The sequence below is a fragment of the Hevea brasiliensis genome, chromosome 11 (assembly GCF_030052815.1).
Source record: "Hevea brasiliensis isolate MT/VB/25A 57/8 chromosome 11, ASM3005281v1, whole genome shotgun sequence".
NCBI lineage: Eukaryota > Viridiplantae > Streptophyta > Magnoliopsida > Malpighiales > Euphorbiaceae > Hevea > Hevea brasiliensis.
The window spans coordinates 67,049,279-67,072,818 of record NC_079503.1 but is presented as its reverse complement, the minus strand read 5'-3'; the positions used below and the strand labels follow the sequence as shown (position 1 = coordinate 67,072,818).

Genomic DNA, 23,540 nt, shown 5'->3' with positions numbered 1-23,540 from the left:
TTAGCAACATATTTGAAACCGAAATTAGAAATGGAAACTCATCCGTTTCTAAAGTGCGTACCAAAATTTGGTGGTAAATTTAGCATCGGTTTAGAAACCGATTAGAAACTGAAATCTGAAACAAAATTCTGTTCCGTTTCTAATTTAAAATCTAAAAAACTAGTTTCATTTTATTTAGAAACCAATTAATTTCAGTTTTAAAAATTAAGGCATTTTATTCATTTAATTTGAAGGCCATATTAGAAACCGATTTTAGTCGGTTTCTAATTTCATACATTTAGAAACCGATTTCTTTCGGTTTCAAAAACTAAGGTATTTTTCTTACATTTAGACACCGATTGTTTTCGATTTCAAAAATTAATGTATTTTTCTTATTGAATTTGAAGGCCAAATTAGAAACTGATTTTTGTTGGTTTCTAATTTCTTATATTTAAAAACTAATTGCTTCTAGTTTCAAAAGTTAAGGTATTATTTGTAGGTCAAATTAGAAATCAATTTGGACAGTTTCTAATTTATTGTATTTAGAAATCAATGACTTTCGGTTTTAAAATTAATACTTTGCGTAAAGCAGGCCAAATTAGAAACCGATTTGGTCGGTTTCTAATTTTTTATATTTAGAAATCAATTACTTTTGATTTCAAAAATTTATTTTTCTTGTTGTTTGAAAGCTAAATTATAAATTGATTTTGATAAGTTTCTAATACTTTATATTTAGAAACCGATGGCTTTCAATTTTAAAAGTTAAAATAGTTAAGATATTTTTTTTATTATTTGACTAGGCAAATTAAAAATCGATCTCAGTCGATTTTTAATTTTTTATATTCTGAAATCAATCGCTTTCTGTTTCAAAAATTAAGATATTTTATTTATTATTTTTTAGTCCTTCTCAAAGCCTGTAATCTCAAAACTTACGCCTTTTCTTTCCCACAGATAGCCTCATCTCCGCACCACACACGAAGACATCAACTTAGCCGAGGATTGTGTTAAAGCGGTGATGGGAGACATACCCAACTCAGTTTAGCTGAGCATCGCCTCAGCTAATCAGGTCTCACCTCTCAGGACTCTCCTTTCTTCTTAATCTATGGACATCCACACTTGAAAGAACAATTACAAAGTTGATTTTTTTTTCTTAGGTGGGTCCGGTGATAGGCAAGCTCAGCTCTACATTAGACCGAGGCTCATCTGCGTTTTGGTTCCTACCCCACCCAACGATGCTAGAAAGCCAACGAGGCGGCAAGAAAAGGGGATCCAAATCCAAATCGCAGGCAATTGATTCTTCCACTTTGGCCATCGATGAAGATTGGGTCACTAAGTATGCCCGCCAAGTCTGTCCTTCTATTCCCATTTACTTCTTAATTACTCTTTTCCTTTTGATTGTATTTCTTTATTCAATTATTGGGTTTTCATTTAAATTTGGGGATTGGACTGGCTTCTAGGTTTCGAAACTGTTACTGGTTATGAAGGTGGTTGGCATTTATGTCTGGATTATCGATACCTGTTTCAAGAATTCAACCATTACTCTTTGCCAGGCGGTTTTTCCTATTTCTAATTCCACTTTAATTTCCTTGGATTCTCTATCTTTCGAGACAATAATCTGTATTGTAGACTCTTTGCCTGATGCTGCCCTCTTTATGAGTGTGAATTTCTTGTATTCATTGATATAATTGGCAACTTATTTTTTTCTTATTTGATATGAGCTGGAGATATAAGGCTGGTTTGTTCTTGATAGCTGCTGTTGTTATTATATCGGTCACCTCTGAGGAAGTCAGCCAGGTAGGTTTCAAATTTGTTCTTTGTACTTTGTCAATTTGAATTGTATATCTGGTTTATTTCTATGGTTCTAGTTTTTAATTCAAACAAACTCCTTTGTGCTTAATTTTGAAAGATTTATTTTTCTGATCGAGTATGTGGAATTAATGGTCATGAAATGCGTGACAAATGGGGATACTAGCTAGCTAGTTCTTGTTTACAATTATTTCTTCATCTTTGGTTCTCCAACACTTATTTTTCTTTTCTCTTTCTTTTTCTAGCTGTTACATTTGTTTTCTGGTTTCTTAATTGAAGCCGCGGAGCTAGGTATAGAGAGTGCCAATGGTAAGGTCAATGCACAAGAAAAAATAATATTTGGTAATGATTGGGATGTGTTTTATGAAAATTCATGCTTTGAGAATGGCTGACTAATTGCTTTGTTTATAATTTTATCTATCATTAGTGTTTATATTATATATATAGGTAGGTTCTTACTGGAATCAAATCAGTATTAATTGTTTGTTGATTATGTTGCTGCCTTCTTCTTTCATCAATTTTGTTTATTTATTTTTTTAATTCATGTTATTGACAGATTAATGCATGAATTTTTCATCAGAATGAAATTTTCGTTCTTCAATTTAAATTTTAAAATATTAAGCTTTTAGTAAGAAAGAAAAGAATCTAAATAAATCCCTGAACATTATATTGTGAATCACTAAATCATAATTGAAATAACTAGATTTTGATGAAATTTGTTATTTAATCAAGCTGTATTTTTTTTTATTATGTAGTCTATTAATTATTATCTGGATTATTAAAATTTTTAATAAAAAAATATAATAAATAACATTTTAATTACTATATACTAAGAAATTATTTTTGTAGATTGAAATTCATTTCGCCTTGTAAAATGGGTTTTGATTAGGCAGAATTAATGGATGAAATCTTGAAGGATCAATACTTAGAAATGGTCCAATTTCATTGAACTATTCCTAATATATAAATATATGCTTTTATTTTGGTCAACAAGTATATAATTATTATCATAAACTATAAAGAGACATCATGATTGCATTTTTAATTTTATTTTTTTGAAATAGTAGTATTTTGGCTCGGCACCGATTCGAGGTGAGAAGTCAAAAATAAAAAAATTATTGCCGCGTTCTTTGTTAATTAGTTTAATGAAATCATATCCTTAATTAATTTAAATATAAATGGGGTTCATTTTTTTTTCTTTAACTATGCAATTGATTTTAATGTGTTGAAACATGACAAGCAGACCTTTCACCACAAGTAGAGGGAAGGCCTTTGATTCGCAGACGCAAAGATGATTTTAATGTGTTGAAACATGACAAAGCGCTTACAAGGAGGGAAATTGCCACCTATGGTTTTTATATTGCCCCAATCTGGTTTGTAACAGAGGTATGTTTATTCAGGACTAGTTTTCCCATTTTCATTTCTGTTACATGTAAAGATCAATTTTGCGCATCAATCCATTCATTAGTTTAGGAAACTCTCCTTTATAGATATGTATGTAAAAAGTGAATAATTTCCCCTCCACATTCTGCATACATATTGTAGTGTTACTTTTAGAAATATAGATGTCTTTCAACCAGTCAGCCCTCTGAACATATTAGTTATTTACACATTGCAAGTACTCTGGTGAGATAGCTTGGCACCATGTCATAGATCCATGATGCATTTGATGTTTGTGGTGTTTTGTGCATAAATTGGCATGCTCTAGCATCACATAGGTTTCTGCGTTAGACCTAGGATTTTGTAAGTTGTTTCATCACTTAAGGCTGTCTCATGAGATTCCCTGGTGAACCTTGTGGGATTTAGTTAGTGCATTGTTGGCTAACTCACTGGATCCCTATGGTAATTACTAATTAGTATATTGTGCAGCCATCATTACTTCATTTGGTGTTCATAGAGACCAAATCAGCCCCTTGTTGTATTAAATAAGAAAAAAAATCATAAGAGTGTTTCCCTTGCTTGTGCACTTGTAATTTGTCCTCGACTTAATATAATTTTACATGCTTACAATGATTAAGGCATACCATTGTTGTATTGTTGCATGACTTTTCTGTTACTAAAAAAAATTGTTTCTAGATAATTGGCAACTTATAATATTTTTATATTTTTTTAAGGTGACTTATTTAACTCTTAACAATACTATAAAATTCAATTTGAACAACACCACAGAACTGTATGTATAAAACATTTGCATTTTGCTTGGAATTAGACTTCCTTTGATAATCAGATTCTTTTTTTTACTGTCAATATAATATTTTATATTGAGTTGCTATCTATCATGGACTTCCAGGTTATTGCCAATTGAGCTGCTGAGATTCTTGGACATAAGCATAGTGAAAAGTTTGTTCATCCAAATGATCATGTGAACAGATCACAGTCTTCTAATGATACCTTCCCAACTGTTAGTGTGACTTACTTTATAACTAGCAGTGGATTCATAAATCTTATTTGTTGATAGTTTCAATAAGAATATAGAACCTACTATGATTCAGTTGCAAACTATCCATGTGAAATGTTATGTGCATTTTCCTTGTTAAATTACTGGATTCTTGTAGTTTTTCTTAATCAGTTGTCTTGTGCTTTTGCAGGTAATGCACATTGCAGCTGCAACAGAAATAAATTCAAGATTAATACCAAATTTGAGAAATTTGCACACTAATTTGCTCACTACACTACTTTCAAAGGTTTGATATTTTATTATTAATATATAAAAGTGAATGGAGACAAGATAACTCAATTGAGCTGCTGCTATGTGTCCTGCATATTGTAAAGGGTGTTTCATTCTTTTTTTCCTTAATAATTACATGCACCAGGATAAACCTTTCAGCTCTATTGTTAGACAGAACATGCATTTGCATGCTACAGCATCTATGACAAACTTATTTGCTGGACAACATTAGAAATAGGAGGTCAATGAATGATAAGAGCAACATTCATTTACAAACCATCAAGTGTATCACTTTAGTATCCTAAGCATTATTTCATTAATTCTAAACTTTTCATCAATTATTGTATTTCCTTCTTTCTTTCCAGCAAGTTTTGTGTGTATTAACTAGTGAACCTACAAGTCATGACAATAGGGGTGCAAGAATTTTTTGTTTTACTCATGTTGCCCCCCTTGTTTGGGACATGTATGTCTCACCTAGATGTGTAGTGTTATATCTGACTTGGTTATGATGAATCATCCTTTGATTTATTCATGTTGTTAGTATTTAGTATTCTAATGTATCTCTGGTGTGGTATTTTCCTTTCACACTTAAAGCATAAGTTATATTATTATAGCCTAATTATCAGGACTAATATTTCTTCTTCTGTTCTGACCAGTCTACTGAATTCAAAGATATTGTCAAAATTGGTCGCACGCACATTCAAGATGCAACACCTTTGATTCTCGGGCAAGAGTTTAGTGGCTATACCACACAAGTTAGATATCTTTACCATATCATTCTATGATTCCCTTTTTGTTCCCTATTCTTTGATTGTTTTTTCTTACATTCCCTTGTTTGATCCCTATTCAATTTACTGTCCATTAAACGACCTACACACATATATATAAGATAAAACTTTGGTTTGTTTAATTTGTTTTTTTTCACTAAATTAGCAGAACCGAATTTTAAAATATTTTTTTATTGATTTTATACTTTTTATTGAAAACATAATTTTAAAATATTTTTATTTTAAAAAAGCATATTATTCAAATAAAATATCTTATTCATTTATAAATTTTTAAAAAATTTTCATTATGCTAACAGAATTTAATTAATTATTACTTTAAACTGATTAAATTCTTATTGCGATTAATTTTTTAATATATAAATACATAAAAAATAAAGTTAGCTTCTCAATTTAAGTTTAATAGTTAAATAAGCGTTTAATATTTTTTTTTTATGTCTGTACTCGAGATTAAGTCATTAATATTTACAATGAAATTGTTATATTGATTTCTATCACAGTTGATTGAATGATCAGTTATGGAGGAGAAAGACTGATAATGCGAGCTGATACTGGAGGAGAGATACTGATAATATGAGCAGATGTTGGAGGAGCGCATGCAATAAATAATGCAAAACATGATGGCACAAATGATGCAGAGTGCGTAGTTCACAGACCTAACTCCAGTGGGACTCATCAGAATGATGGTAGAGAGGCCGATAGTGATGATGAGTAATGATATTGTTGATGACAAATAGCTTATTTTTTTGTTATTATGATATTTTATTTTTCCATATAGTACACTTTTTTCATAACCCTTTACTGTTATATCTATATATAATATTGACTGATATTTGATATTTGATAGTCTGATATTGTAAATATTGTGATATTGAGCATTTAAAATTAATATTATATTATATGCTTCAATGGAGGAAATAATATATTAAATAAAAAAAATAAATATTTTTCTACTAATTTGAAACAGATTAGAAACGAATTTTCGTTTTCAATTAAAAAAGAGAAATTTTTGGTGTCTAACTAAAAATAATTTTACAAACGGATTTGAAATGGAATTTTCGTTTCTATTTAGTAATTGAATGCATTTTGGTTTTAAAAAGTGTTTTATTTTTATTTGTAATTTAGAAACCGATTAGAAACAGAAATATGTTTCAGATAAATTGGAATAGAAAATATCAATTTTTAAATTGAAACAGATTTTGAAATTGAAATAATGTGGTTTGTAAACTTTGAAACGAAATATCGATTTCAAAATGGTTTCAGAAGTTGAAACGAAAGTCCTATTTCATTTATAATTTATTTAGAAACATGCAGATTTGGAATTGAATATTTTGGTTTCAAATCAGTTTCTAAATGTATTTAGAAATCGATTTTCACTGACTTGAAATCGAATATTCGGTTTTAAATCTCCTTTTTTCTTGTAGTGACTTGATGCCTTGGAAGAAATTGTTAGATGTATTTTGCAACACTTTTGAGATTTGCTATGGATTGTTTTATTGGATGATTAAATGCGTATCTTACATTTTGGTTAACACCTAAAAAAAAAAAATAGAGAGCCATCTATATGTTAATTGATAAAATGCCAATTTGATAGAAATGAAGAGATAGGAAATTAATTAAATTTTTCTTGCACATTTAGCTATACTTCACTAATTATAGATCATATGAATCAAGTTTGCTAGTTATGAAAAAAATTATGAAAAAAAAAGGAATTTAGTACTCCAAAAAAAATTAATTAGATGAAAATGATTCAAGCAACCGGTGTAGTTTAGGCTTTTGGATTTCAATAACATTCTGGTAAGTTGATTAGTTTTCTATGTGGATTAGTCTAGTTTCAAATTACTTTAGTTTTGTGTTAATCACTTGGATTCTTTCTCATAAGAATGGATATTTTATACTTGTCGTGGAATATATATTTCATTATCCTCATACCGTAATAAGTTTGATGTCTCATTCACATTTCCAATTAATTAACTCTATATATATATATATGTTATAGTGCTTTAAGAATTGAGATATAGATGCTATAAAGCGGAAATATGCACAAGAATTAGAATTTGTTAAACTCTTATACTTAGTTCCATCGCTGAATGAAAATTTATATATTATACATATATAGGGTACCATAGCTTCTTTGAGTTAATTTTATTTCCTAGCTGAGATGCTTGAGTGCTAACCATCGTTTAATTTTTCTACTTTCTTTCACTAAATAGCAGAATTTTATAAGTGATGATCTAGTTATTGTCCTTTTAACAATTTTTTTTTTTTACAATTAGTTGAGAATTTTTTTTAGGTTCTTAGGATATTATTTCAGTTAGTTGTGATATACTATGTTTAATCTTAACCCAAAATTATTATTTTTTTTAAAACAATACAGTTGAGTTAGTATTTGCTATTGGAGTTTCTATTTATTGGTTTTTGTTTTAAATTGGATTGTTATGCTACTTGCGAGTTTCATTGAGCAATTATAAAAAACTAGGGAAAACTTCAATATTTTTTTTTATTGAATGCTATTAATTTTTTTTATTGAATGCTATTAATTTTTTTTTTATGAAAATTTTTGTGGCAACATTTTACAATTGTGTTAATGATATTGGTGTCCACTAAGGGTTTTGGAAATATATTTTACATGTATAGCTTTTTACCTATATGTTACGAATAGGGAGTTTAGTCCAGTTTTAGGGGTTATTCTATTTGATATTAGGTATAATATAAAAATATAGAATATGAAATTGACTCTGAGCAAATTTTTTGATAAATATATAGTTTTATTCATTTATTTATTTATATATTTGTATAATGTGGCATGCCATTAGTGGAAAATAAATTATATTAGCTATGTCATTATTAGTGCTTAAGAGCTACATGGACTTGATCCTCCATAGGAGATACGTAGGTAGCCTTCAGATGCAGTCCAAAAAAGGTAAATTTTGTTTTCTTTACTTTTGATGTTTTCTTTCTAATTTCTTTTGTCATTCATCTCTCATATGTTGTATTTGGACAAACAATTGGCTCTTGAATTTTTGTGCCTTGATAATATTATGGATTAAAAACATAATGCCACTTATTGAATAAATACCATCATTTTTTTTTATATTATAGGATTACTATTTGAATATGATTGTTAATTTCTTATGATATTGTGTAATATTCATTGGGAACTTTTAGGATTTTCATATATTAAGTATATATAGTAGTAAGGAAACTTTTGCCTATAATAGCTATTATATCTCATTAGTCATTTCTTCCAATGAAATTTGTCAATTTGATTAAAGTTACCATATTCTGTTAGTCAAAGGATAGGGAGTGGCAAATTATACTGTGAAACAATATTTCTATGTAAGATTCGTTAGCCAAAGGATAGGGTGTGGCAAATTATACTGTGAAACAATATTTCTATGTAAGATATTCTATGTGTATCTCAATGTCCACCCTGGCAAATAAAAAATAACTATGAACTTCATCTGCATATTTAATCCAGGTTTATTATAATCTTCATTCATATTTTTTATAATCCGTGATGTCTGTACATTAACTCTTGCTATTTAAGACAAACTCTAAACTTCCTAAAGAAAAAAAAAAAAGAAAAAGACAAACTCTAAACACAAAAAAAAATGTATATATATAATTTTTATAAGGTTTATTGGATAAAAAAATTCAAAATTTTTAAGTTATTCATGATTGTAGCCAAAACTTTTTTTTTTGTATGTATTATAGCAGAATCTTAGTTTGTTGTCATAATTATAGCCAAAGAGATTAAATTAAATTTTAAAAAGTAATGGTAAATTATAATATGGCCTCTAAAGTTTTGTTTGATTAACAAAATAGTCTATTAATTTAAACTTAATATTTGAATATTTTTTATTTATAATATAAAATATATTTATGATATAAAATATATTTTACATTCATTTTTAATTGATTTTATACTAAAAAAATATTTTTATTGATTAAAATATATTTTAATACGATCAATAATTTGAAAATTAAATAATAATAAAATAATCACAATGTAAATTTTTTTTTTCTAGTTACCAATTACGCAAAGTAATCACTTTATGATAAAACAACCATTAAAGTTACAAGTCAAGTATATGCCATACAATTTATCATAAAAAAGTCTGTAATTTTGTAAATAAAAATAAAATTAATCTTTTTAAAATCATATTAATTGCTCATCAATTTTGAAAGATTAATATACTTGATAAGGTGATGCATGCCGAATACACCAATTACAAATACTGTACCTAAACTACTTATATATAAGTTAAGCAAAGGTCAATCCTACAGGAAATGAGTAAACGCAAATAAGAAAACAGATCTTAGAGACACAAATAAATAAAAGGAACTTAGAACACTTAAAATAAACACCTAATCTACCAATTTAAATATGCAAAGTAAAACAAAAGGGTTTTTTTTTTTTATTATTATTTATAATCACTAAACTACTAGAGCTAAAACTAAGAACGTTAGAATATAAATCTAAAACTATTGACACTTATGAATGTAATAAACAACTAGACTGCAACAAATTCAGTAGAGAGGGTGTATCCACCATGTAACATATATCAATCATTGACTAAAGATGCAAACATATTCAATTGAGTAAATTGGTCGTAGAAGTTAATAACTTCCTTATCTTTCTTTACAGGTTAAATTAACCAAGAAGTGCTACAAAATTAATCCCTTACCATCACACTCAATTTAAGACTAGAGTAGCTTATAATTAAGTCTAATGGCAGTATTAATCATTAGAAAGATATCCCAATTCAAGGTAACAAACTTATTTAGCATAGTTTATTTAACTTAGACACTCATCTTTATAATGAAATAAATCATTATGTGCTACTTATAGTTAGATTATTCAAGCTATTACGTGCTTAAATTATCTTAACTTAGCAATATGTTTTCATGCACAATTAATTAGTTGGCCACCCTAATTAATCATACATTTAACATTTATAAAATAAACCAAAAGATAAGTGATACTCAATATAGAACAAATATGGAATTTATTAAACTCAAATCAAAGTCTCATGATAACCTATTCCATGGCTTCAACTATCTTCCTATTGAATTACAGAACTACTCACATATAACTAAGAACAGTAAACATAAATAAATTAACAAAAGAAGAGAGAAAAGTATGCTGCCCCTTATGAATAGAATTTGATCAACTTGAATTTGATGTTGATGATGATGCCACAAACTTCAAAGGATGTAGAAGGGCTCCACAAGCCAAAAGGAAGAAGAAGAAATCACACTAGCAACTAAATCAAGCAATCAAAACCTTTGAATGCACAATGAGGAAATTTGGCCACTATGAGTAAAAGAGAATTGACGAGCCTTAGATCTGTATTTTGGACCCTTTTTATAGAGAAAAATAGGTTAACTAAGACTCCATATCTGATTTGAAAGTCCTAGTTGCATTCTAACTTAAACCCTCTCAAGAATCCTAGTTAAAGTGGGAAAACAAATTAAAAAAAAAACTCTCCTTACATAGATCTACCACTTGCATGACCTTGGAGACCACAAACCTCTATTTTATTTATTTTAGGCTTAGGCCTTAAATAAAATAATTAAACCTACCAATTAAGGCCCTAACTCTTAATCACATATAACTCAACATAAAGAGCTTAATCACACTCAGCATATGACATTCAATGTAATTTGGCCCAATTGGACTCATTTTTCATATATCACAGTAAATTATGTCAATTAAGGTCCCTCTAAGTCTGTAAGGTTAGATTTACACTTATAGTGGATAGCATACAAGCTCCGTTAAAGCTGTCCAAATAAACTCAATACGAATTCATGTTTGAATTTGTTTGTTTTTCACCATTAGTCTTCAAATACCATGAATAAGACATTCTAAGCTTGTTTTGTCATAGGCTTACTCCTGATCAAAATCTTAGCCCCATATGTCTTAAAATGTTTGATGTGTGTTTTGTATCTTTTTGTACTCAATTCACCTCTTTATGTTTCATAAGCTCTTTCATGCTCTTGTAAACACCTAATAACATAAAAATAATCATTAAAAAAGCTATTTAAATAAGAAATAAACTCAAAAAACTAAGTACACAATGATAAAAATATAACATTTTAATCAACTATCATAATAAATTGATGACTAGAAAAAATTTACGTAATTGACAACTCAAAAAAAAATTTGTAGTTTAAATCAATGAACTTTCAAGGATAAAAAAAGTCCATAATTTTGTAAATAAAAATAGCAATTAATATTTCTAAAATAATATTAATTGCTCATTAATTTAGAAAGATTAATATACTTGACAATAAATTAATGACCGAAAAAAAATTACGTAATTGACAATTGGAAAAAATTTTTATAGTTTAAATCAATGAACTTTATTATTATATTGAAATTTTTTATTTTATTACAATATGATCACTTTGCGTAATTGACAATTGGAAAAAAATTTTACAGTGTGATTATTTTTTGATTAATTTATTATTATATAATTTTCAAATTATTTATTATATTCAAATACATTTTAATGAAAAAAAATAATTTTTAGTATAAAATTTTAATTAAAAATAAATATATTTTATATTATAAATAAAAAATTTAATATAAAATTTAAATCAATGGACTGTTTGGTTAATCAAATAAGACTTCAGGGACTATATTATAATTTATCATTGCTTTCTCAAATTCAATTTAATCTCTTTAGCTACCATTTTGTCAACTAATTAAGCTTTAACTATATATATATATATATATATATATATATATATATATATATATATATATTTAACTACAATTGTAAAAAGCCTAAAAGTTTTAGGGTTTTTTTTTTTATTTTAATAAATGGACCTTTCAATAACCAAGCTAAAGAGGGTTTACATTTCTCAATAATGCTTATGGTAAAGATGATTTAAATTCAAAATAATAAAATTTTAAATAAGAATCTTTCACTGATTTATGGTAATTAATCATTAAAATATTTTATTAGCAATAAATTTAACCACGAATCTACAAATTCATCATACTTTTTTTTTAATTTAAAATAATTATTAATTATCTAATTTTCGAATTAATTGCATCAGGAAAAACTATATATCATTTCTAAGTCTATATATATATATATATATATATATATATATATATATATATAGTTGTTCACACATCAATATTGAAGGTTTATACCCTAAGGAAGTCATAAGCTTAATTAACACCATCCGGTGGCAAAATTTGACCATAACATTTGGAGGGGCGAACAGAGTTTTAAAAAAAATATATTAATTATGTATATTCACTCATAATTAAAAAATATTTTATACTTATACATACTTAAAATATATTGCGTAAACTATTACACTTAAAAAACAATAATAAATTTACCAAGTTGTTAATTCAATTTATTATATTCACCAATTTACTAAAAAAATTGATAAAACATATTTTAGAATAAAGTAAAAATAAATAAAATTAAACATTTTTATTTTAAATTGAGAATGATTATGAATTAAAAGTATTTATTAACTAAATTAATATGGGATGATAAATAATATATACTTACTAATTGGAGTTATAATTTTTAATAAGTTAATTATATAAATTCACTTCTAAACTTTAATTAAAATGTCTTATGATATCTCAAACTTTCAAAATGTCATATCTTATATTTCAACTTTTAAAAAGTAAAATTAAAAGAATTCTGCAATCCTAGTCAGCCTAGCGCAAGAGAGAGAGTGACCGGTAAAAAAATGTTGACAGAGGAAAAAAAATAACAGTAAGAAACTTCTTAATCAACGTAGTCTCTCCCCACATATTATAAACATGCTGCTTTTTCTTCATTTTATCACGCCATTTTGTCTTCATTGAAATCATGTCCTTCTCTTTATAAACCAAGACGTATTTTGAGAGAAGGAGATTTAATTAAGCTAGTCTATTAGTACGTTGCCTGGTTGGAGTGAAATCAGAAGAAAACAAAATGTTCGAAACTTCAAGATAATGCTTTTAATTTTCTAACTCTCTGTTCATGGGCTTAAAAAGAAAAGAAATCACCTACAATACCTACATAGTCAATAAAATGATGTGTTTTCTTAGTTCTGTTTCTTATATATATATAAAAAAAGGATGTGTTCTCTATTCCCCAAAAATATCTATCATAATAAATCGAATATTATAGAAACAGATTCAAGAATGCAAATTTTCCCCATTAATCAAAACTCAAATAACTATATAATGAAATTTACTTCAAGAAAAAAATTACCATATTTAACAAAAACAAAGGAAAAACCAAAATATGATTTGCAGAAAAAAGTTGGATACAACAAAAAGCTTCTCCCGGCAATATCAAACCGACTGAACACATATTTTCTCAAAATATCAGCAAAAACTATAATAAAGAGAAAATATCCTGCTTCTTCCTTCATTTTACCTTCCAATAATATCAGACCGATTCTTCTTAAAGCTCATCTTTGTTTGGTTGCACAGACGTATGGGACTGAACATCAATAGAATTTGCAGGATTTGTGCTAGAAGTAGCCTTCCTAACTTGAATGCCTTCAGTGATTTTGTTCAATGAAGGAACAGAAATTAACCTTGCAGGTGCAGGTGGGTAAACTGAACCAAAGATGTCTTTGTCTAGTTGAGCAAACAGGATTTTCTTTGCCTTCTGTTGAAGAAGAGAGCTCGCCTTCTCCTCTGGTTTTGGTGTGGCGCTATGGTGGATTAGAGTTTTTAGAATTAGAGTACATGGATTTGGTATTCTTAAGCTCATCGGTGGCGTTCTCCATTTTCTCTCTCTCTCTATATATAAAAATATAAGAAGAAGCGTTAGTTTCTCTATATAAAAATGGATTTGTTTATCATATTTTTAAGTTTTCACCCATCCATATGTTAGCTCCACTTATCCATATCAGCGCGATTATACAATACGCTATGTTGCAAGCTTACAAGTTCTCTTAATTCCACCTTTTAAAAGTTGAGGTATGAGATTGGAAAAATTTATGCACTTTGCCTTTTTCATAAATAAATTTTCTAGTGCACTAACATAAAATTTCTTTATAACTGTCCTCTGAGCATCCCCTGCTACCTTTGATATATCAAAGTCCATCAGTTGGAGACTTCCCTGGAGATCCAAGAATCACAAAGAATGAGATTCTGCATTTATAAATTTGCAATGTTTCTAAATTATTTTGACATAATAATATTTTAGTTGCATTTTTTTTGGGCTCCCAATTAGAATAATACTATTTTTTTGTTGATAGAGATGTTCTTAGCTTCAATTTTAACCATTTGAATTAAGATAAAATTTTTAAAAATAAAAATATGAAATATAATTTAAAAAAAAATGTGTGGAGTCCTTTAATTGGAAATAAGTTTTACTTTGATGTAGACGTCGAAAATGCGTCTTCCTAGACTCTGCCAAGTTTGTGAGCTTCGTCGAATGTAGTTTCTACGAAGAATAAGCTAATAGTGTAATTTCCATTCTCAAGACCAAGGCCATATACCTAAGTGAACTTGGGCATACCCTTAAAGTCCTATAAAGCTCCGTAGCATTGGTGCCAGTCACTTATGCCGATTTTTCAACATAACTTGCACCATTTATATCACCAAACAAACCCACATTACTGACTGCCCATTGACCAGCCACAGTGAAAGATGCAGCACCTAGTGTGTCTGCGTTTTCTGCTTCATACACAGTTCCATCATTGGTTGTCGTCTCTGGACCACCACACTTGATCATGAAATTTTCATCTGTAACAATTAATAATGCAATGGTCTTTTGTACTTCCTAATGGATGAAACCCACTATTTGGAAACTAATTCTATTTGTGCAGTTGAAACCAATGTTAAAGTTTGAGCATCAAATTGATAAAATTAAGAGGGTGATTTTTCCTATATATAAGTTAGTCAAGCTAACTGAAAAGCTCCAAAAATAAATTTACCTATTTTTTTATAATAGTTTTTGGATTTATAAGATTAAAAAATATATATATATGGGGGATAACTTTTCATTTTAATACTTATAAGTCTTACATTTATAAGCTTATTTAACAAAGTATTTTAGGATGTTATTCTTATTTAATATTTAAAATTTCACTACATATTTTATTTAATATCTTTTTTAGTAATTTAAATAATAAATGTGCTTATATTTACTTTTTATCAAATTTGCTAGCTACTTATTAGCCACTTACCAAAACTTTAACTAAACACGTAATTATTTAAAATTTTAAGTGCTTATAAACTAATTTCATAAGTTAAGTTAAACATCCTCTAAAACTAATGCAAAAAAAAAAAAGAAGATTTTTTTCATAATTAAAAATTCGCGTAAATGTTAATTTGATTTTTTTTAATTATTAGGTCATTTATAAAAGAACATACCGTGTGGAAAATTTTTATTACAAGGAAAATTTCTTTGTAGATAGTTCAATTATGGCAAAACACTGCATTATAAGGAAGTAAGTATTATTATTTATTTAAATTGGAAAATGTAAAAGCAAATATATTCAATTATAAATGTAATATTGCAATAGCTTTGATTTTTCTTAATTTACACTATTAATTATAAATTGAATAATTAACTTATATAATAAAGGGAATAGTAATAAACCTTATGTTTGAGCCGTCAAATGTGAAATTGTTGGCCACTAAATTCCTGCATAGTTTCATGCAATGGTTAAGATGCAGAGATGACAAAACATATCAATATGGTGTGTAGTCTTAAGGCTTCAAAGAAAATAGCTAATCCCAAAAATGAAGATGATTGCATGATTAGGGAGATGTACAGTTGTAGATCGGAGGATAGTACCCATGAAGGAAAACTTCCTAAAAGATAATCTATATATATATATAAAGCTGTGGCAAAGAAAAGGCTTTCCATCTTTGTGAGGAACTATCTCCATCCAGGAATTTTTTCTATTTTATGTAGATTTTTTTTTTTATTTTTTTTCTCCTTTTTTTTTATATTTTATGCAAATTCTTTATTCCCCCTCACACCCTTTTTTTATTTTCCTCTCTCTTTATATTATCATGGATAATAATACCTGTATTCCTTTGATCTTCCTCTTGGTATATCATTTATGTTTGTTGTTTTTATGATTTATTAGGATAGGAATGCATCTTTTAGGTTGATTTGTTTTGTATACTTTGAATTGTTCTTTTGTCTTTTGATTTATGTTATCTGATCTGATTATCATTTGCTTATTCCTCTATATGTCTTTGTACTATATATAGTTGAACATGGATGTTGTAAGGTCATATCCATTTTGTTGCTTGCATTATTATGTTTTATCAATATAGAGTATTATTTTCCTTGATGAGTTCAATACTATTAGAGATGATTGGATGATAAGGGTGAGGATTTGTAGGATGTGGGAGTCTGTTAATCTCAAAAAGAATGGAGATTTGATCAGTTTGGATATCATTTTTATCAATGAGAAAATGGTTTTCCATTTTTGTTCAAATATATCATTGTTGTGTTTTTTCTTTTCAATATTTATTTTTTATTAGTGTAGAACTTTTGAAAGTATGTTGTTTCATGGTAGGAAAATTTGATGCATGCAACAATTAAGAAAAATCAAGCAAGCAGGTTTAGACACATGTTGATTGAGGAGTCTATTATTAGTGTGAAGAATTTCAAGGTTGTTGCAAGTGTAGGGCAGTATCAACTAATTTTGAATGAGTGCAAGATTATTTTTTTGGTCATAACTTCAATTAGAAAGATTGAGGAAGGGATTACTAAGATTCCAATGCATGGATTTCAATTCATTAGTACAGAATTGATTGATTTATGGGTCAATGATAATAGAGTTCTATCAGGTGTGTTGTCAAGCATATATGTTTGCTATTTATTCTTATTTTCTTAAATGCATTGTTTATTTTTGTTTAATATTTTTTTCTTCCTTTCTCCATGTTGTAGATATCATTGGGTGTTTATTCGCTGTTGGTGATATTGAGGTTGTTGGAGTGGGTCAAAAAAAGAGAGATATCAAAATTACAATAAATTAGTGATTTATTTTGTTAATTTATATGATTACCTTTCTGTTAAGTTAAAAAAAAAGAAAAAAAATAGTGCATTATTTGCTATTTTAAATCCAAAGGTTATTGTTCATCATCTTTACTGCTATGATAGACAAATTACTAAAATATTTGTCCACCTTTATATTCATTTCGGTGATGGCAAAGATTACTTTGTGGGGATAGTTGGCAAAGAGGTTTGATTTCAGTTTCTATAAGAAAAATGCTAGTCCTTTCATTGTGATAATGACTCTACATCAGTTAGGAAGTTTAAAGGTGATATTATTTTGCTTGGATGTCTTTCACGAACATTTTCGTTTGATTGAAATTTTAATGTTGTAAAGAAATTTCAAAGTGCAATTTTAATCTTTTGTGTTTGAAATAGGTGAGATTACTTTTCTACCATATATGCCATTAAAGCTATGTGAATCTATAAATGGAATGTGTAGCATCTTTGTTCAAAAGGTTCTCAAGTATCTCTACTAGTGTCCAAGCTCTTCTGAATAAGATTCCTCTTGAGGAAGAGATGTTTGTGAATAGGATGAGCATAAAAGAGCTATTAGAAACTGTTTGGGATGTTGATATAATTGTATGTTTGTTACTTTTTATTTCTTTCCCAATGTGCCATAAGTATTCACGTTGCTAAAGAGTATATTTTATTGTTCCTCCAAGAATATGTTGTTACTATGAGGGCATAGATTACTGACATAGATAATTTTTTTGGTTGGTATTACCTTTCAGATAACTCATGTAGTAAGAAAGTTATTGCCACTGATGGTATTTATATATGCTATTGCAACAAAGAATGCAAGATTCCTTTGGTCAAATAAGGATGCATTATTCCTTTTGTTTTCATTATTCATAATTTTTTTTTTGCTTTTGTTGTTTTTTTTTTTGCTTGTAGCATATTTTGCTGTATTTTTATAAAGTGATGCATATATTTTATCAACTTATAGGTGCAAAATACATATGAAAGTTAAGTATAAAATTGCTAAAAATACTATTGTTTTATTCAATGTTGACGCTGAGAAGTTGCTTGACACATCAACTCATAAGTTATTCAATAGACAAAGCCCAAACAGTAACGATGTCCATATATAGATTCGCACCCTTGATGGGAAAGATTTTATTTTCAAGTTGAGATTGAATGGCTATAATTTGAGAGAGGGTCTGGAAAATTTTAGTGTTATAAAGGTTTTTGTGCCCAATGAGAAATTAGAATTACAAAACAAATCGAAAAATGAGGAAAATGTATTTTTGGATTTTGTTTTTCAGTGATTTATTTGACACACATGTATTATAAGTAAATTGCTCTTGGTTGCCTTTGCAGAGAAAGTATGTGAAAGATGACGAAAAAATGTGAGAAGAGGCAACTAAATAAGTGAAGTTTCAAAAACAAGCTATCTTGTGCAAGTATAATTTGTTCCTAATATTCTGCTTTCTTAATCGTATAAAACTCTGGAATTTAATTTTATTTTATTTTTCTAAATTAGGATTCTATTGAGGACTCATCAAACTCCTTGGAAGATTTTGAGAAAGAAAATAATGTTGCTAATGCTATAACAAATAGGAAGAGAAGAAACAAAATTGTTGATGATGATTGTCACATCTTACCCCTCTGTAAGGCATAATATGATCCTGTAGTATACCAAATGAATTATCGAATTTCGTCTACCGATAACTCATTAAATATACTATAAGGGATTTTGAACAAATCCATTTCTTATTTAATTGAAAATAAGGTTGAAAGAGCTATTAAAATGTCTTTAGATCAAGTACATGCCATACAATTCATTTAGAATTTATTTAGCAGTTTTAAGTTATTTATTTATTTATTTATTTTTTTATAAAAATTTTGGCAGAATGATAGCTGAAAATTAAGAAAACAGTTCTTTAAAACCTATTGAAAACACTTCCTATAAATGTATTGTCCACAACTCCACTTAAGTCATCACATTCCAATCTCATCAGTCTCAATCATGAGGAAGGTAATTCATTCTTTGTAGAATTCAAAAAGAACTTAAATATTGCATTTATAGGAATACCAAAGTTTATATTACAAAAATTTACTTTAACCAAAATAAAATTGCAAACTTTTATACAACTGCTCAACGTTCTCATAATAATACATACAGATCACTTTACATAAGAAAAAAGGTTTATAAAGGGTACAATTAATATACCTGGAAATTGATCCAAAATAATGCTCCAACTACTATTACAAACAGCTCACTCTGCTGCTTTATCTATCTCCTTACCTGCGATAGCATAAACAAGCTATCGCTAAGTATTATACTTAGTGGTGCACAACTTAAAAATTTAAAGCTCAATTCAAATCATAATTTACCAAACTTAATCAATTACAATGTCAAACACATATAAAATATTACAGTATTTCTAAAATGAAAGAATCCTTAACAAAAGCAAATCTTATTCCAATAATCATAAAACACAATTTTCTGAAAATCACACAGTTTAGAATATGACACAATTATCCAATTCATCCCAATAACCAAAGGCTAATGGGGAATACAAGGGCTAGCTAGCAAATATGAGTACTCATTCAATTCGTTCTCAACTGGCACACACCTCAACACTTCAGCTATAGAGGGAAAATAAGTCCAATTCATCTCACTAGGCAAGCTAGTGAGGAATACAAAACACATAGTCATATTAATTGTGGTTTCAAATCATATTCGAATAATTTCCCATTCATCAATTATATTTCATTCAAAACAATTACCCCAAAAAGGTTTAGCAATACTCAATATCTCAATTTAAGATTCCCAAGGCAATAAGAGTCATAAATCATTCACACAACTCATTCAAATCAATTTCAATTTGAAAAACAAAGAAATATTATTAGTTGTGCACAAACCTTTTTATCTTCTTCTTACTTAGTTCAACTTCTCCTTATCCTTTGATATTTCTTTCTCCATTGAAAATACATAATGGAGATGTCTTAATACTTAATTCAATTACCACTAATAGCTAATTAATTAAAGCCTAATGTATGCCTAATTTACTTAAGCAATTTCAAAGAGTTTGGGTCATTGATAGATTTATACCCTGACTTTGAAACCCAATTTCAACCTAGTTCTAGTCCTCATTTAATGATATGATCTAAATAAAAGTTGTTCCTTTATGTGTTAAAGTTTTGTTTCCAATTTCAATCACTTAATTTGGAGTTGTGTAGCTCAAGTTATGGTCAATTTACGATTCAGCTATCAAGTGGTTAATTTGACCAGGTGCAGGAATTTTGAGAATTAGAATCCCTAATTTTTCCTAGCAATTTATCTAAGTTGCATTTGGTTTTGGGTTCTAGTCAAAACATCAAAGTTGTAGTTCTAGGTCTTATGAAGATTTTAGTTTTTAAATCACTACATTTTGCAGTTTTGTGGACCAAGTTATGGCATTTTTACCAAAACTAGTCGGATGGCTATTTGTCTAGAATTTCAGGTCAGTTTTGGTTCTGGTCAGATTTATTGACCTAATTTATTCTAGCAAATTGGTTGGGTTAGAGTGAAAATTAGGCTCTATGTTCTTCATGAAAAATGTGCTCCTATGTCTAACCTTTCCAGTGGTTCAAGAATCAGGTAATTGTGACATTCCTAAAGTGAGTTATGGCCATTTGAACATTTACTGTTCATTTGGTCATTTTTCTAGGTCCAACATTAGGTCACCCGGATTCAAACAATTTTTGGGTCATGTTAGGTTCAGTTTTTGGGCAAGATCTCTACATGAAAAATGTGCCTTTAGGTCTTAAGTTTCATCTCCAATTAGCCTCACACCAATTGGATCTACCTAGCTCTACTTATGGTCACATAATCACATTGGACTCAAGGTCCAGAATTTCCAGCACATCAAACACACTTCCCATCTCATTAATTCATCTCAATCACTACTTCAATTCACAATCAAAGCTCATCAATTGGCAAATATTTGACCTTAGCAACATTAACTTAGCATCATAGCACAATTTCCCCTCCAAACCCTAATTGGTTATCTTCTCCATCTCTTATAACTTATGCAATTCATGCAAGCTTAACTCAACAATTATTTAAATATCCTTAATCAAGTTAGAATCCATGTTTAATCAAATTAAAACTCATCAAAACCTTAATACTCCATGGCTGGCTGAATTTCCCTCTTTCCCAAACAATAATATTTCTTTCATTTTTCATTTTATTTCACTTATTTAATATTATTCCTATGAGTATGTGCTACTTTAGATGAAGAGAGAGAGACTTACCTCTATGAAGCTTCTTCCACTCTTTAAGTTTTCAATTTTCCTTGAAATTCTTCTTCCTAATCTTCTTATCAAGGCCAAATTAAAGGTTTTTTTTTTGTGAGGTAACTATAAAAATTAGGGGTTAATTTTAAGGTTTGAAGAGTTTAGAGTAAGCATTAATGGTGGAATTTGAGAGGAAAGGAGAGAGAGAGAGCAAGGTCGACAATTATGGATGGAAGAAAATGAGTATTTTTTATTTTTAATTTACCTATTGATGGTTGCTGATTCCACCAAAAATTAACTGAATTTACTAGTAATGAATTATTCTCTGAATGAATGCAGTAAGTGGTAATCCAGGTCGAACCCTAGAGACTAAGTTACTAAATTTCATGCACGTGTGTAACAGAAAAATCAAAAAGTATGAAACTCTCCAGAAATCAAGTTCAAAAATTAAAGAACTAAATTTAGATATGAAACTCTCAATTTAAACAAACTTCAGTCCAAGGTAATTCACATTCCAATGTATAACTCGATCATAGACAAAAGAAATATAATTATCTCTTATTGAATACTTAACGTAGATTTACCAAACAGCGAGGTAAAACCTCTAACTTCCCTATACTCAGTAATTCGAGCCCAACACTCTTGTTAACTCTAATTATTAACTGAATTGGTATTAAGTAATCCTCATCAAATTAATAACTGCTTTAAGAACAGGAAGTAGTTAAGCTGAACAATGATTTATAAAGCATAAATCATTTAATTCACCCTATTGTTTCCTTAGGTTATTATCGAAAACTTAGATCATAATCAATAAAACCTAATTGCAACTCACATTCAATCTTACACAATAATTACGGATTATGAAGATGAACTAGCAATTGATCACATCAAACAATTAACTAATAAGCCTTTTTAGCAAATCATTCAATAGATAAAAAACAATTAAATCAAGAAATAATAGATATTCAAAAAGGCATAATTTAAATTAAGAACCTGGTCTCAAAAATCATGCATAAGAACTAGAAGTCTTTGAACTGAATTTAGAAACTTAGCCGCTCATGTTCATGGCTTACAAAAGAAAAATAAAATGGAGAAATTTAAAACTATAAACATGAATGGAGAATGAAGGTGTTGAAGGCGTGTTGAAGGTCTGAATGAAATATCCCTCCACTGCTGCCAAAGATGGTCTTTATAATTAAAAACCTAATCCCAAAGATAAGAACCAAACTTGGAAAATTTTTGAAATTCAAAAAGATAGATTCTCTGCTTTGCAATCATAGCTAATTTTCAGCCACTTCCCTTGCAATTCTGTCTCTGACTTCTTCAGGAAAGTTATAGCCCTACTTCTTAGCTTTCCAACGAGTACTCATTTGCCCAAATTGGAAGTATACAGCCCAAGTTATGGGCCAAAAACCAAAACTTGTTCTGACAGTGTGTTCAGCCCATAATGACGACTTTGCTGTTATTTTTGACAATTAAAACGGCCTTATCTCACTTCCAGCCCTTCATAGAAATTGTACAGGTGGTTCTTAATGTTCAATTGGGTCTGGGTTTGCTTCATGTGGACCTCCAAAGCTCTAGATATAAAATAATTCCTAAAACTAGTTGTGACACATCAAGTGTGTGCTTTTGTAATAGATCCATAGCTAATTTTGACAACCTTGGAGACTGATTTGGGCATTGGTCCCTCTTTGTTATTTATAGTGCTTTGACTTAGCTTTTCAATGAATTAAACAACATTAGATTTAGAGACCCTCAACTTTAGAAACACTTGAAAAATACAGCAAAGGTCAAATTAATGCAAATGCTAAAAATTTCTCCATTTAACACAATTATTCCAACAACTCTCTAAAAATATGCCTAATTGATAATTATACTTTAATAAAATGAATTAGACATAAAAATACACCAGAAACATTAAATGTGATGGGTGTAAAATTAATAAATTATGCGCTTATCAAATTCCCCCACACTTATTCCACGCTTGTCCTCAAGCATGACTTAAACTCTCAATCAATTCCACTTAGAAGTTCACTTAACTTCACCCTATCACTAAATTCTCTAACAAAAGAT

General features: G+C 28.5%; 1 protein-coding gene across 3 annotated transcripts; it reads left to right on the top strand.

The window, feature by feature from the left end:
* The first annotated feature begins 882 nt into the window (after positions 1-882).
* On the top strand, positions 883-6,077 carry LOC110663261 (uncharacterized). Of its 3 annotated transcripts, none has more exons than XM_021822526.2 (8): positions 884-1,045; positions 1,134-1,312; positions 1,437-1,773; positions 2,031-2,094; positions 3,029-3,171; positions 4,374-4,469; positions 5,110-5,208; positions 5,739-6,077. In XM_021822526.2, the coding sequence occupies exons 3-8, from the start codon at positions 1,693-1,695 to the stop codon at positions 5,748-5,750; spliced, it is 495 nt and encodes a 164-aa protein (XP_021678218.2). In that variant the 5' UTR covers positions 884-1,045; positions 1,134-1,312; positions 1,437-1,692; the 3' UTR covers positions 5,751-6,077. The 3 variants fall into 3 exon arrangements, with proteins under 3 accessions (XP_021678219.2, XP_021678218.2, XP_021678216.2); XM_021822524.2 differs by having other exon boundaries at positions 1,134-1,325; XM_021822527.2 differs by lacking the exon at positions 4,374-4,469 and having other exon boundaries at positions 883-1,045; positions 1,134-1,325.
* Positions 6,078-23,540: the final 17,463 nt, after the last annotated feature.

Bases quoted from the DNA above. Each gene is read 5' to 3' on its own strand.
- LOC110663261 (XM_021822526.2), top strand. From the start codon at position 1,693: ATGAGCTGGAGATATAAGGCTGGTTTGTTCTTGATAGCTGCTGTTGTT. The intron at 1,774-2,030 runs GTAGGTTTCAAA...TTCTTTTTCTAG, and splicing joins CCTCTGAGGAAGTCAGCCAG to CTGTTACATTTGTTTTCTGG. The intron at 3,172-4,373 runs GTATGTTTATTC...GTGCTTTTGCAG, and splicing joins CAATCTGGTTTGTAACAGAG to GTAATGCACATTGCAGCTGC.